The following is a 12,811-nucleotide window of genomic DNA, read 5'->3' on the forward strand; positions in this document are numbered from 1 at the left end:
GTATAGTTATTGCACTCGGAGATTCTGAGTTGACTTCATCATCAGGGAAATGGCTTTTAAACACACTGTCTCATCTTGCCTCCTCTCACACTTACGTTTTCTCTTCACACCACATTTTGATTATAGCTTGTGAATAAAGTAAATCTAGTTTTCGTAGACGAGGTAATTATTTTTCACTCAAGAGAAGGTCATTACCCATGTAATTGGCTCTTACAGGGCAACATTGATCATTTGATTGGTGTTGCCTTGAGGGTGAAGGTTCCAGATTAGTGGGACTTACATTAACTATAGGTCACCTCGACTGTAAGAAAACAAACTCAATTAAGGGACGAAGCATCTCTGACTTTGTGTTTGTGTAATTGAATTGTTTTTTTGTTTTTTTTAACTGGATTGACTTTGATTAAACACTGTACATTTCTGCAGAACTAATCACTTTGTTACTTTTTCTGCCTGCAATATACATATATATTACTGCCATCAACTATATGATGCTATCTAGGTACATAGATACTAAATATGCCTAAATATCACCTACCCCATGGTTTTACAGCATGTATTGGAATACTCTCTAAAGGATAGAGAAACTTAATATACTCGTTTGAAATGGTCATTTTAATGTCTGTTTTTTTTTTTCACTTATTTCCAGAGCCTGGGTTCGGCTGACCGGAAGGAGAATCAACATAAAAAGTAAGTTCCTGATTTCCCACTCGAGACACTCGAGAGGTGGTTGAGATCAATGGCTCCCAGAGATTTATGTAATATCACCATTGCCATATCAGCATTGTTGCTTTTAGTAACCGTTCACTTTGGTTGTAGTTCTATATTAAATGTTTTCGAATACTACTAATCTTGAGTTGTGTGACACAAACACATTAATTGGTTTACAGATCTAATTAGCATAACTAAATATGCCATGGAGAATTAATGGAGAATATTAGGCAGCTCAATTTTAACTTGTTTTTCAAGGTAACCCAATTCCTAAAGACACTGACCCGATTTATCTGTTTTTTTAAAAATGAGAAGATAAAAGATAAGATCCAGTGTGTGATTTTTACACTATGTTTTTCAGTCACTGAGTACGTCTGAGTAATAACTGAGAGTGCCTCTGCCAAGTGATATCTTGACATCTATGACATCTTGTGTGGGCTTGTGATTCACACCTTGCACCTTTCTGCTGTGAGACAGCACTGTTAACCATTGAGCTCTTTGTTTAGCTGGTATCACCACAATAAGATGAATATTGTTGAATCAACATAACAGCAGGAGATGATTTATTTTCTCAGTTTTATATCATATCATTATTCAGCGAGAAGCCACTCTGTTTCTGATCTGCTACCATAAAATTTGCCCATTACTGCTATTTGCCATTAATGCAATCTCACACTGACTCTATATGAACAGGCTAACCACTACTGTTAATATATCACTCAGTAACTACTGGCTTTGTTATTTGCAATAACATTTCCTACTGTACTATATTAGGTCAATAAGAGGACAAACAAGAGCATTTAAATAGAAATCGTCTTAGATCAAAATATAGAAACTAACCCAACATGTGAGGCAGATTAGTCACACGACAGTGAGCACATAGTGAAAGACAAGTGGGGCGGGGAACTTAAATCAAAATTAGCTGTATGTTTTTGTTGCTCAGCAACCAAAGCCATGGACATACTTATCTCCACAACATATCTCTCTCCTGTCTGTTCTTTTCTATCAGCAGTGCAGCCAGCTTGGTCTGTGCACCTCGAGTTTCTCCACGTGAATGCATACTTACAATGACCAAAGCGGTGGTTATACAATTTTTCTTCTCTTTCCTCCGGTCAAAGACATTTCTGGAGGCCTTACTTTAAAACAATTGACTTAAATGAGGACGTTCTGCTAGCTGTCTTTCTTTGAAAGTTTTACTTTGAAGCTTCAATGAGTGAAACGTTTGGCTCAGGCGGCGTGCTCTTGAAACCATTGATTGTATATCTTTGTAGTCTCAAATACGATTTTCAGCTGCACATAGCAACAGGTCATCTAAACAGCAAGGATGTGTGGGTGTGTGTGTGTGTGATGTCCCCAGTTACATTTTATGTGGATCTTTAGTAAAAAAAAAAAAATCTTTGACTGTATGAGGCTGAACTTTCTTTGGTCAAGTCACTGACAGACATGTACTGCATCATAGATGTAATGTATACTTTTTTTTTTCTTTTTTTTGTAATATCCATTGTGTAATGTGCCAGGTGTGCTGGCACAGTGAGCACTCAGTGTGCCAAAGTGGGAGACATCTGTTGCCAGGAGACAAGCAGCTGTTTTCATGAACCAGTAGAATCATCAAGGAATGTCAAGTAACAGGAGTCTTTTCCGGACATGAGGGGACGAGTGTTCATTTTACAGTGCCATACATTTATTAGTCCCAGCGGGAACATCTAAATGAGCATAAATGAACATATACAGGAGGGTAAATGTATGCATACACGTACATGTGCATGCTTTTCATCTCAAAATGATCATTAACCTGAGGGACAACATACAGGCGGAATTCTTTAAAATCTTGTCTGTATTATCTCCTCCACCACCATGAACATTAACAATAATTTTCTCTCTGCTCTGGCTAATATTCTTCCTTCTTTTCTGGTTTTTATTGCAAACATGATTAGCAGTTTTGAATATATTCTATCACTGCTATGTCGGTAACATTTAGCCTCAAAATGAGCTTATGTCTGTCCTGACAGGCTTTCGCACAAGGTGAAGGAATGTCTTGGACATCTTTTGTTCATTCATTGTTTGACTCTTGTGTCGAGGATTCGAGTTGTTCCCGGAATATTGCTAAACTCTGTCTCATCGTTCCTCCAGATGGTGATGAATCTCATTCATGCCTTTATTTTGTCCCACTTGGACCACTGTAACTCTCTTTACGTGCCTTAGCAGGTAATCACTGGATCATTTGCAAGTGGTTCAGACTGCCTCTGTAAGGCTTATTACCAGGTGTTCTAAAAGGTCTCACATTACACCTATTTTGATATCTTCATGCCCATCAACTATGCACAGAAAATTCCTGTACAAAGTGGGAGGAAAGATGCACGAACACATGGCAAAAAATATCCATTATTATGATTTTTAGTTGTTTTTTTTTACTTTGAATACATGCAATTTTTATTTTCAAAAATACTTTTTATCCCTTTTTCTGTTTCATTTTATGCACTTTATCTCTTATAAAAACTTGCACCTATATGAGAAAACTTTATTTTCTAAACTTAACTTGTCTTCCCTACTTATGCTCGGTGCAGACAGTACAGGAAGGAAGGAATAATGGAAGGATAGGGTACAGGGGTTGTCTTGCAGGCTGGGGGATGCTCTGTTTTTTTCATGGAGTAAGGGATTTAGGTGCGGATGTCAGGGAAGAGAGAACTTGATTAGACTAATTTATTCACGGGAGCAGGCCATGTAATTGTTCTCATATGGGGCTGACGTAGGTGTGTGTGTGTGTGTGTGTGTGTGTGTGTGTGTGTGTGTGTGTGTGTGTGTGTGTGTGTGTGTGTGTGTGTGTGTGTGTGTGTGAAATGGAATAAGTTAAGGTGAGTAAGAAGGGATATTTGTTTTTCAGCAGTGTGCCTGACGTAGTTTTGTTTAGAAAATAAAACCATATTCTACATCAAAACAACTGTAGAGATCCTCTCATAGGCATGTGGAAAATATTGCCGACACCTTAATACCTTATTATGCACAGTGTTGGATATAAAGGGTTTTTTTTTCTCTAAGTTGTCTTGCTGAGACAAATCAAATAGATGCATAATAATGAGAAAAATTGAAAAAAAAAATGTATCTATAAAATAATTCAAAGTAATTCTGAAAGTCTATTGCATAACATGTAAGTAATACAATGTCAAAAACTCAATCAAGTGCCCCCTTTTCTTCCAGTTTTGCCATTTATATATAAAAAGGCGTCCGTGAAAAAAGGTATAGGTTTATAATTTTCAAAAATTTACATTCACAGTTCACAGAAGCTGTCATGTAAATCCCTTTTCTAGTGGAGCGAAACTGTTTTTTCTCTCTTCAAAGTTTAGGTGATCGCCCTGACATTTCATGATCTCTCTGTCGCTGAGATAACCGTCACACAGTCTTGAATCCTCTCACTCATTTACCTCTGAAGACACTGCGCCTCAAATCCTGCGGCTGTTTTACAGCCACGCTCCCCACGGTTATAGGACTTTTCCTCACAGCAGTAGCTGCTTGTTGCCGTGGTTACAGATGACACAGGAGCGAAGGCCTTACAGCATTTGAAGCACGGCACAACGTTTGTGACATTACAAGTTTTTGTGAATTTCGTTCAGCATACGCTACACAAAATCTTGAATGGGACTAGTGAAATGCAGTGTTTTTTGCATCAGATCAGAGGGTAGGAGATGAGAGAGAAAAAGTATGAATATCTAGAACTCATAGGCCAATGAGCTGCAGCTTATCTTATCTAGTAAAGATGCACACATTTCAAATCAGCATTACCATAGGAAAAATGTCCTTTGCAGACCAGTATAAAAATAGTAATTGAAAACAGTCGTGTTCACTGAAGCAATTATAGTTTAATGATCTGTCAATATCTCTGCCTGTCACTGAATTTAGTGAGTTGTCTTGGCCTCATGTCTTTATAGCCCTGCTCTTTGCATCAGTTGGAAATATGCGGAGAGAAGAAAGAAGAGAGCAGAAAGTGACAAATGGAGAAAGAAGAGTGCGCACACACACACACACAGAGAAGACCCACCGCATTACTCTCATCTCATCTCCCACTGGGACAATCCAAAGCAAATTCTAGCAGAAAGATAATAAGGACTGAGGGTTCCCGCTGTCTGACCGACGTGAAACACATTCTTTCATTTTTCCAGCCTTTTTTTTTTTTTTTCTTTTCACCTCATTTTTTTTTCCAGGGTTTTGAAATCCCAGTGTAAATACATATTGAGGAGTATTTACAATAGTGGTAATGGTGGTAGGAGAGGGAGCTAACTCAGCGGGCCGGAGGAGACTGCCGCTGGCTGACTATCTGTGCGTGTGTGTGTGTGTGTGACTATTTGTACAGTTGATCTAGTGTGTATGTGTGCACACATGTTCACACAACAGAAAGTGTGTTATATACTATTGATCCAGTGTGAGTGTGTGTATCACACATTTGAAGAGTGTTAGCAGCATTTATCCCTGTATCTGTGTGTGTGTGTGTGTGTGTGTGTGTGTGTGTGTGTGTGTGTGTGTGTGTGTGTGTGTGTGTGTGTGTGTGTGGTGCGGGTGCGGGTGCTTATTTGATGTGGCTTGGCTGAACCGATGTTGGGTTGTTTGAGAACTTCCCAAGAGCAAGCTGCCAGGCCAAAGAACTGAGCAGGCAGAGACAGCCATTGTTTTGGTAAGGCATCTTGGCCATAAATGTGTGTGTGTATGTGTGTGTGTGTGTGTGTGTGTGTGTGTGAGAGAGAGAGAGAGAGAACCAAAGGGAGAAAGAGAGCTTAATTTGGAGTACTTGAACAGCAGCAGTGCATAGCCTTTTCCATTCTGGCTTTAAATACAAAAGCATGCACACACACACACCTACACACACACACACACAAAGTAACAACATACAAAGTAACAAACACTCCATCCTCACAACCACATTAGCTGAGGGAATTCTCAGGGAAAATGTCTTTCTATTATGTTGCACAACAAGTTGAACCCTTTACCAAACCTCTCCCTCTAGTTCGAAACCACACATCAGAATTTGATCAGCTTTCCCAAAAACATATCAACACTTTGGATACTCACAGTTCACTGGCTTACAATTGTACAAATATGATTTCAGGATTAAACTCCTTTTGGTACAAACAAGCCAACTCAGCATTTAGACCACGATGACCATTTTAAGGTTATTTTGAATTCAAGTTTGCTGTTTTTTCTCACCGGGCCACTCCACAGCATTGTCTTTCACTTAACCTTAAACATTTTTTTACTGGCACTGCTCGGTCAGAAGCATATTGGTGGTCCGCTGAAGGTTCGGCATTTTCTACATTTCTAAATTCCCATCACAGGCGCCCACACTCTGTTGTAGGATATGACCTATGAAGTTGTAAGACTGGAGGCTACATCTCCACACAAATCTCACAGAGGATTCACCGTGGCATCATCGTTCCTTCCTGCCCTTAATCTGAGAAAGGCCATGGAGAATCTCCAGACATTCCTTGTAATGTCTGTGTTCAGGTCCAAGGCTGCGAGTACAAAGAAACATTTTTGTCTCATTAGTTTTCAGACCTCAGTAACATTAAATTGGATTCTCCCCTCTAATATAAACGCCTGCTCACCAAAGTCGAGCCGTGTCAAGCCCGGTCAAAAGGACGGTCATGACGCCAAGGTGGATGATGCACATTGACTCATTCAAAACAACCGCCAACGCGGGTTTCAACCACGTCATGTCTTCTGTCTGAAAGAGGTATTTGTTTGTGTGTGTGTGTGTTTCCCTGCTCCTATGCCCAACACAAACTTTCTCCGCTTAATGCTTAAACTTAACTCTTTCCCAAACCTAAACTTAATCCCAGTAACTTAAACCGTAAACCCAAGATTTAACTGTGAATTACTACTTTAAATTGTTAGTGGAAAAATGTTGACTTTGGTGGATTTCGCTTAACTTTCAATCCTTAAGATAGATCTTTGGTTCCCACAAGTATAGAAATGCAAGAAACACGCACACGTCTCTCTCCCTCCTCGAGATTCCCTTCTCCCTTCCAGCATAAATAATCCCCTCAGTCTGCTGGCTCAACCCTGATTGGAATCTCGACGCCGTGCTCAATTGTGGGTTGATGGGGGAAAGCGGGGTGCCCTGTGCGTGTGTGTCTATGTTTAAAGCTGTTTCAAGGCCATAAACATAATACCAGAGGGGTGTCCACCTCCGTCAGACCAAGCCCCCTAAAACCTCGGTTTAGAACGAAGGCTGGCACACGGATCACTTAAATGATAACATATTTACTGCAAATTGCAAAGAGATGTACTCTTTTATTCACTCTTTATTCACAAGCGAGCCATGAACTCTCACAGGCCGGCAGCAGCGCTGCCGTACTGACTGTACCGATACAGGGGGTTAGCATCCAGGCTCAATATGGTTTTATTAGTGTCCTCGAGGAGACCAACTGGAGTTTTATGTGGAGAATTATGAGATTCTGTGCAAAATTATTATGTGAGGTAATGTGTTTTGGTGTGGCCACTGTTGACAGCAGTGTTGAGGCTTTCAGGTTCGATAAGTCCAGTTCACCAGAAACCTGATGATTATTACGTTAGTGTCTTTTCTGAAGTCAGTGCCTCTTCTCGTCTCGGGAAGTAACATTATAGAGTGTGCGTCTGCCGCCTGTAGGTGTGTTATGTGCTCAAGCATGTCTGCCGCTGTATGTTCAGTTGGGTGTTACCACATCTCCCCAATGTGATAGCTATTAAATTACCCCTGATCAGTTTCATCCAAATCACATTCATTATTATTCCACCTAACCTAAAGCGAGTGGAAAGAGAAAACTGTCTGTGGCTTGCTTTGCCCCTTCCCTCTTAGCGGTGCGGTACTTACCAGCTACGGTCTCTAATAATTTGCTGGCTTCCATGCGCTTGTCAGCTCAATTCAAAATTAATCTGACTGCAGATCCATCATCGGTGTATCTCACTGTGTTGAGTCAGCCTTATGCCACACATCAAACGCAGAGGGGAGACACATAGGGAAGGGTATCAAACCCAACACCACAGGGAGGCAACCAAAGTGAAAAAAGGCGTTGAATTCTTCCCTCATTTTTATCCCCCCGACAAATTCTGTACTGTATGTGCCGATTCCGTGGAAAACAGAAGTGAGAGAGAGCAAAGTAATAAAAGTGAAGAAGAAGCTGAAGAACGATGAGTGTGACTCAAACGTGCAAATTAAGCAAAAGGAGGGAAAGGAGCCAGGTTGGAAATATCTCTGTTTATCGGGCAGCATATGAGGAGATGTGCTTAGGGTGATAGCAGAATCCCTTTCTTTGGCACGTAGAATTATGATTAGATCATTAGCACTTGAAGTTGAAGCAGTTATTGTTAAAGATTTATTCATCAAGGCAATGAGCTGGCTGTTAAATGTCTCTCTTCGCCTTGGAACCAGAAGAATCAACCTTCTCATCAAGATATTTTCTCTGCATTGACTTGTTTTTAGCCGTGCTTTGTTTAATATATGCCGATTAATTTCAGACAACTTTATAGTAATGAGAAGCAAGCCAAATTCATCAGACTCCAGAGCGGATCAGGTATTATGCAACAGACTGCTGTGATATTGAATCTCATTTATTGACCCCCACTGCTACCAACGATTAAAATTTACTCTTTGAGCAATTCAGATAATATAATCATATCACAACTGAAGGAAAAGCTTGTTAGCTTGAAGAAATATCAGTACGTTTTATTGGTGAGACCGCAGTCCAAGTGAAATAAAAGCGCTCTCCACCATGTAGAGAGACGTACACACAGACATGGGTTTGGATGGAGATGGTGAGTGGAAAACAAGGCTTTCTTTGAGCAGATTTTAATTAGCAATGTTCATAGCTTGGCTGCGTTCTTTTATGATTGGACCACTGAAAGCCTTTTTGTTTTCCTAATGAAACACATTGAGGGGTATGTTCCTGAATTAAACTGGGTTTGTTTATGTGTCCGTGTGCACGCTAGCATGCATATGTGCTTGCATCCATTTCATTTGCATGTATCTGTTATATGGGTGGGTGCCCACATTCTTTTTGGCGTATTAGACTTCCATTGGCAGGGAGAAGAAGCCATAGCAAGAGGGAGAGATGAAAGAAATCCTAGCACTTTGTTTTCTCTCCTTTCCAAAATAGTTGTTTTAGGTAGGCTGCCATTGCCCATAATTGCTGAAACAGGGTCAGGTATTTGTCTGTCCTGCTTATGATTTACTATAGTGTCTGTGCCTTAGTGATCTGAAATAAGATCTGTGGTTAAGGCCAGCCCAACCTCAGACAGACCACATAGATTGTGTAATGCATAGCGTTCTGCTGGTTTCAGTGGGATCCCTTTATAAACACGTCTCACACAAAACCCTCTGTATGATCTGAGCAGTTTTGCACAGTATGTTTGTCGTATTATTTTCTCATTGATCAAATCAGCAAATAAAATGTATCATCCAGGACATAGTGCTAAACAATAATAGTTGTGCATTGCTTAGAAAAAAAATATATAGCTCTGTCAGATAATAATCTAGAATCAAATGATCATAATATAAAAATGTAAATGTATTGCTTAGAAATCAGCAAGAATTTGAGCTAACTTAAAAAAAATTACAATTCATAAAAAAATAAAAAAATAAATGATGCATATCGTCTACAGTGTAAATAAGCTTCTCCCTGCATCTCACTGTTAAACGTCTTTGAGCTGCGGTGGCTCTGTGGTTTGAATTCCACGCAGTCTTAACTCTGCTCTCAAATGGCAGCAGGTTACAGAGGCTATGAAAGGGGGTCAAAGTGCACGGTCGATAGCTTTGTGTATTGTGAGCAAGAACAATCAGTTCTTAAGCAGAAATTTGTTCTGCACATGAATACCTCTGAACAGTTAATTGCTGCCATGGCAACAGAACAGAGAGGGAAAGTGACATTAGGTGAGCTGTTTGCGAGAAAGCGATCCCTCGCAGTGACAGTGTGAACGTGTGTGCCGTGCTCTTCAAGTATGTATGGGAGCGTAGGTCAACATTTTCTCCGTATCACCACACAAGCCATTCAGTGTTGACAAAAGCACTCTTGTGCTGCAGGATCGGGGAAAGTTACTAATGCTGGCAAGATCACAATCTAAGTCACATTGCAGTGAGGCAGTGGTGGGCCTTCACATTGGAGGGATATACAAATGTATCAGCTATCGTATCTTGTAGTCACTGGGACTATAAAAGTGAGGACAAGAGATTTTATGATAAATGAAACAAAATATAAATTGTGAAAATTCTTGAGATTGGACTTTTATGTCTAATAAACCACAGTAAAAATATACTATCCAGTTTAGTTTCTTTCCAAGTAGTTGACATCATAATAAAAACAGTTTAAAATATCTCTGTCAGGCTGTACTTGGGTAGAGTTATTGATGATTTAAATGCTAATTTCAGCTAACATGCTTACAATGCATGTTAGCAGAGGTGGGAATGTTTTAAGTTATGCAAGTCTTTGGTCATAAACAAAATATTGAAAGTTAAAAGTTTTTGCAGTTCATCCCCAAGGGAACATGAGCGTGTACCAGATTTCATGGTAATCACGCACTGTTTGGAACCACAGACGTCAACCCCATGGAACCCAACAGGAAAGGTCATGTAATCACCAAAGTCTTTATTACACAACGCTTGGGAACCATGAACCATTCCTGTACAAAACTTTATGCCAATCCATCAAGTTTAGATATTTTCACGGATAAGTGGAGATTACCAAAGTTGTCAGGATTCGTCCTCTGGGCATCATGGATATCTGTACTGAATTTCATGGCAATCCATCCAATAGCTGTTGAGACATTTTATTAAGAAACAAAAATGTCAACCTCATGGTGCCGCTAGAGGAAAAGTCAGTGGATCACCAAAATCAGGAGACTTCATCACATCAGGACCAAAAAAACATTTTATGGCTGTCCATGAAATGGTGACTCAACTGTTTTTCTGAGAGACTGACATAGCTACCTCTCGAGCCACACTGTTAAGCACTTATAAATAAATAAAAGACACAAACTGGAACAGAATAAAAACAGATCCTAGTAAAATAGAAAAGAGATGGAAAAGAAAGCTTCCACTGCAGAGCTGCTGTCCATTGAGCACACATGCTGTGCAGCTTCGCTCAGCGAGTGATCTGAATCCGTTCTGCATGTGGTCTGAAATGATTTAATAGCCTTTGTCTGTGTTCATTGAGAGCGGAGCAAAGCGGCTGAGGTGTGAGATGGGAAACGACAAGGGACTGACACATATGTGTCTACATTGCCTCTGTAGGTCGAAAGGATTTTTCTTCTAAGAGGACAGGGCAGCCTGGCAGGTGTCTAAGCACTGCCTGGCACCCTATGTATGCACTTTCCCGGTGGTAATTGTGAGTGTTTGTTTAGGATCACATGGCTTCAAGGTCAGATAATTTTTCTTATTTAAAGTTACATGATGCATCCTCTGCCAGCCTCGGTTCTACGAGGAAAAACAATCAATCAAATGGCAGATCTCTTAAACAGTAATCAACACCAGGGAAAATGAAAGAGAAAATACAATTCTGATGAGAGGATAATCGACCGGGATATCCTGAGTGGGCCTCCAAGGGGATTGCATCATCACAGTGTGCCTGCTGTGATGATGTTATCAGGGACAGCTGCATGGGGCGGAGCCAGCGTTGAGGCTCTCAGGGAGCCAAGAGTCAACCAGTTGCCAGCAGATCCCCTCCACCGAGACCCACCTGCTTCACATGTCCATTTTGCCTCTAAACCCCTCAAAGGGATTCCCTGAGTCCTCTTCTATGTCCACTGGCCCCCGTGTCTTTGAAGTCATGATCCTATGTGTTTTCATGGCATTGAAGTCATTATCCTTCGGTTGTGTCATGTCAGGCATTTGATCCAAAAGTTTGTTTGAAGTTTTGCAGGGAACTCTTAATGTAACTATTGGTCACAGGCCAAACATATTAGATCTATATAAACCACTGCAATTATTAACAACCAATGATGATCCGAACCAAGCGCTCCCAAAGTCAATTTACAAATCAGAAATCTACAGTTTATGTAAAGGGACATCAGCATCAATGGTTGGCAGTAGCTGGCAAGCGTAGGGCAGTGCTACTAATTTAATTAAAAGCCCTTGAAGAAAAAGAAGCCCAGCCTAACTTAATACCATCAATTAGGGGTTGCTTTGCCATCTGACTAAAATCCCACACCCCATTTGGGTGATTCATACAGGAAAATATGCCTCTTTGTCTTCGAGGTCAACCAACTCTTTGGAGAAGCTGGCGTAGGGTCAGGAAACAGTAGTTGAGGGTGTAGGAGTGGGAACGAAAGGCAGTAGGGCTGGGGGTTGTTCTACCAGATAAGCCATAGCATGAGGTCATTTTGAATGAGAACTTGTGTATTTTCATCTCAGCTTATGGCAACGTCTTTATAGTGAAGCAGCTGCTCTTGAATCTGTTAAAGAGCATGAGAGAATATTTTCAGAGTTTCATTTCTCTCAGAAGAATTGTTTCCCAGTTTTGGATTGAGAGAAAATCTTTTCTTAGAAACATTTATTATAAGTATAATCATATTGTAGGTCTATTTGTAGTTCATGATCCAGATGCTCCGATTTCATGTCTATTATCATCATTTCTTCCTGTCTCTCTTTGTTTTTTTAAGTTGGTGTTCACACAGTGTGGATTTATGACGCCTGTCAAGCATATGAAGTCTGCCCGTTTTGAGAAATACATGAACAGACATTTTTATTTATGTAGATTTAAAACACAGGAGAGTATGTTCCAAGCAAGATATTTAAAAAAGGGTTTCACTCTTTTGTTCACACCTATGGGAACGTTTACAAGTCCATGATGCAATAAAGGTCTTGATCCAGTTTAATCTTCTTGAGTAATCATCCTCTCAGATCTGATCAGCCTCTCATAGAAGCATTAGACTTGACAAGACACTCTCAGACCTTTTGTCCTCCTTCTGAAGTAAAGCAGTCTCTTGGACAAGAACGTTTGAATTACTCATTTAACGTCCTGTCAGACCTCGGCGTCAGGATGCCAAAAAAATGAGCGTGTGACATTATGCCAATTTGGCAATTGAATTAGGTGCAACTGGACGAATCACCACACTGTCATTCATCCATGTCACTGCTCAGTACGGC

The 12,811-nt window shown here is 40.3% G+C and overlaps 1 protein-coding gene across 5 annotated transcripts in view; it reads left to right on the forward strand.

The window, feature by feature from the left end:
* ankfn1b (ankyrin repeat and fibronectin type III domain containing 1b) overlaps positions 1–12,811 on the forward strand; it is a 122,561-nt gene that overhangs the window by 74,245 nt on the left and 35,505 nt on the right. For all 5 annotated transcript variants that reach the window (XM_010733081.3, XM_019268311.2, XM_027289559.1 and 2 more), the window contains one exon: positions 647–687. In XM_010733081.3, the coding sequence (XP_010731383.2) occupies positions 647–687 (41 nt within the window). The remainder of the gene's footprint in view (positions 1–646; positions 688–12,811) is intronic.

Source organism: Larimichthys crocea, chromosome XVI (assembly GCF_000972845.2).
Source record: "Larimichthys crocea isolate SSNF chromosome XVI, L_crocea_2.0, whole genome shotgun sequence".
NCBI classification, from domain to species: Eukaryota; Metazoa; Chordata; class Actinopteri; family Sciaenidae; genus Larimichthys; species Larimichthys crocea.